At 44.1% G+C, this 1,987-nt stretch overlaps 1 protein-coding gene across 4 annotated transcripts in view; it reads left to right on the forward strand.

Moving 5' to 3' along the window:
* LOC113814734 (G-protein coupled receptor GRL101) overlaps positions 1-1,598 on the forward strand; it is a 173,981-nt gene extending 172,383 nt beyond the window's left edge. For all 4 annotated transcript variants that reach the window (XM_070124449.1, XM_070124452.1, XM_070124451.1 and 1 more), the window contains 2 exons: positions 914-1,030; positions 1,234-1,598. In XM_070124449.1, the coding sequence (XP_069980550.1) occupies positions 914-1,030; positions 1,234-1,328 (212 nt within the window). In that variant the 3' untranslated portion in view covers positions 1,329-1,598. The remainder of the gene's footprint in view (positions 1-913; positions 1,031-1,233) is intronic.
* Positions 1,599-1,987: the final 389 nt, after the last annotated feature.

A 1,987-nucleotide genomic window follows, 5' to 3' on the forward strand; every position in this document is an offset into this window, starting at 1 on the left:
GTATGTATGTATGTATATATAAATAATATATATGAATTTGTACACACACACAATATGGCGTTACCAAAATTAAAACCGTCATCAGAATATCTATTTCAATAGAATATTTCTTTTAGTTCGCAGCTCTCCATTTCACTCTTCCTGGAAACAAGCTATAGAAGATTAAATGCATCTCCCACTGGGTACATTCTCCTTTGCCGCAAGTTTCACTCACTGAATTATCAATGATGTTTTGCTGCAAACTCGTCGCCATAGAGACGCGGTCCCTTTGCAGTGCCAGACTGACTCAATTGATTAATAAACATATCTTCTATTCAATGAAACCCCGCGTGGCGCTAACGAATTGGCTTTAAAGTAGGATTTGACTATTTACTTGCGCTTGGTTCGGCAAGAACCGCCCCCCCCCCCCCGGGTGTACTCTATCTGCTTCCTTTTACTTCTTTAAAGCAGGTTTCCTGACGCAAGTATTAGTTTCTTTATTTGAGAATTCCCATCGAGCTCCTTTATAACCTGCGGCGTCCCTAGTTGGCCGAGCTGAGCGAGGTGAAAGGCCCTTCGACGCTGTTGTTGACAACCTGCTGATGGGTTGCGAGCCTGAGAACACACGCCGGGCGACCTTTATCTATTCTCAGTGTTTCTTTGTTTTTAATTTCTCGGTTCGATTCTAGAGGGAAATTTTATTTTCTTGATTCCTTTTACAGTCTGATTCCCTTTCTGTATAAATAGCCCCCCCCCCCCCCTTCCCTGTCTTCTTTTACGTTTCTTCGCTTTCTCTTACCTTTCCGATATTTCTTTTTCCCACCTGTTGCAAATCCACTTATGAAGGCCTTCTACCGAGCGCCTGAGTACATGCAAAGCGCTCCTCCCAAGGCCCCGCTTGGCCCCTCTGACAGCCCCGCCCCTCCTCCGCCAGGCGAGGCCGTCTGCGGCCGCGGCGAGTGGCGCTGCGGCGGCGGCCAGTGCATCCCGGAGGCCAGCCGCTGCGACCTGGTGCTGGACTGCGAGGACAGAACGGACGAAATGAACTGCGGTCAGTTGCTTCGTATTTGGGTTTGTTTCACTGTACTCTCTGTTAACTAACTCATAAATATAGCTGTTTTGTAATGTTTGTTCTTATGCATGAGAATACGCTCTTTGGGGTTTGTGCAGTATATGTGTATCATCATATATATGTGTGTGTTTTTTATTCAGTGAGTCGTTTAATTGTATGAATATAGATATATATTCTTGCAGGATATACCCAAGGGCATTTCAGCATCATCAGCTACTCTAAGATAGTTCAGAAAACGTTAAGCCAATACAAACATAGCTTGGGAGAGCAGGGTTAAAGATGGCCAAGTCAGCAAACCAAAGCATAGTCAGCCTACGTCAACAGGGGAATACATGATTAGTACTGAGTACACTGACAGGCCAGTCGCTGCTTGAGTATTACGCACCAACACAAAATGGAGACTGGGAGTATACCATCCACACCATTGGCTGCTGTCACCAAGCCGCTTAATGGAGGATATGAATCTCATTGCCGAGTTGGGCTCAACCTGACCAGCAATTCACGCTTTGATTATGATTTCTTAAAGTTAATAAACAAAGGAACAAAGGTCATCCTCTGTGCATGTGTGCGTCTGCGTGCACACGCACATGTGTGTGTGTTGTGATTTACTCATACTTCACAATACTTTCTCTTGTCACGAAGCTTAAATGGCCCTCATACTTACATGTTAGATGTCTAGCATCGGATTGCAATTATAAAGCAATTATCAAATCATAGAAAGCTCTTTAATAGATTAACATTCTACATTCGTTCGTGATTTCCATTTTGGCCGAAAAATAGTATTCCAACACCGGCGTGCACTCCGCATACTCGGCGTTCAGATGTTTTGTGTCCCCTTATTACGGAGACCGATGTTGAATGCTTTAGATGGCTTAGATACTGTTCGAAAGTGGCTTTGATAAATGCAATAAAGGCGATGTTTCATATAGCTTCATG

The sequence above is a fragment of the Penaeus vannamei genome, chromosome 8 (assembly GCF_042767895.1).
Source record: "Penaeus vannamei isolate JL-2024 chromosome 8, ASM4276789v1, whole genome shotgun sequence".
Classification (NCBI taxonomy): Eukaryota; Metazoa; Arthropoda; class Malacostraca; order Decapoda; family Penaeidae; genus Penaeus; species Penaeus vannamei.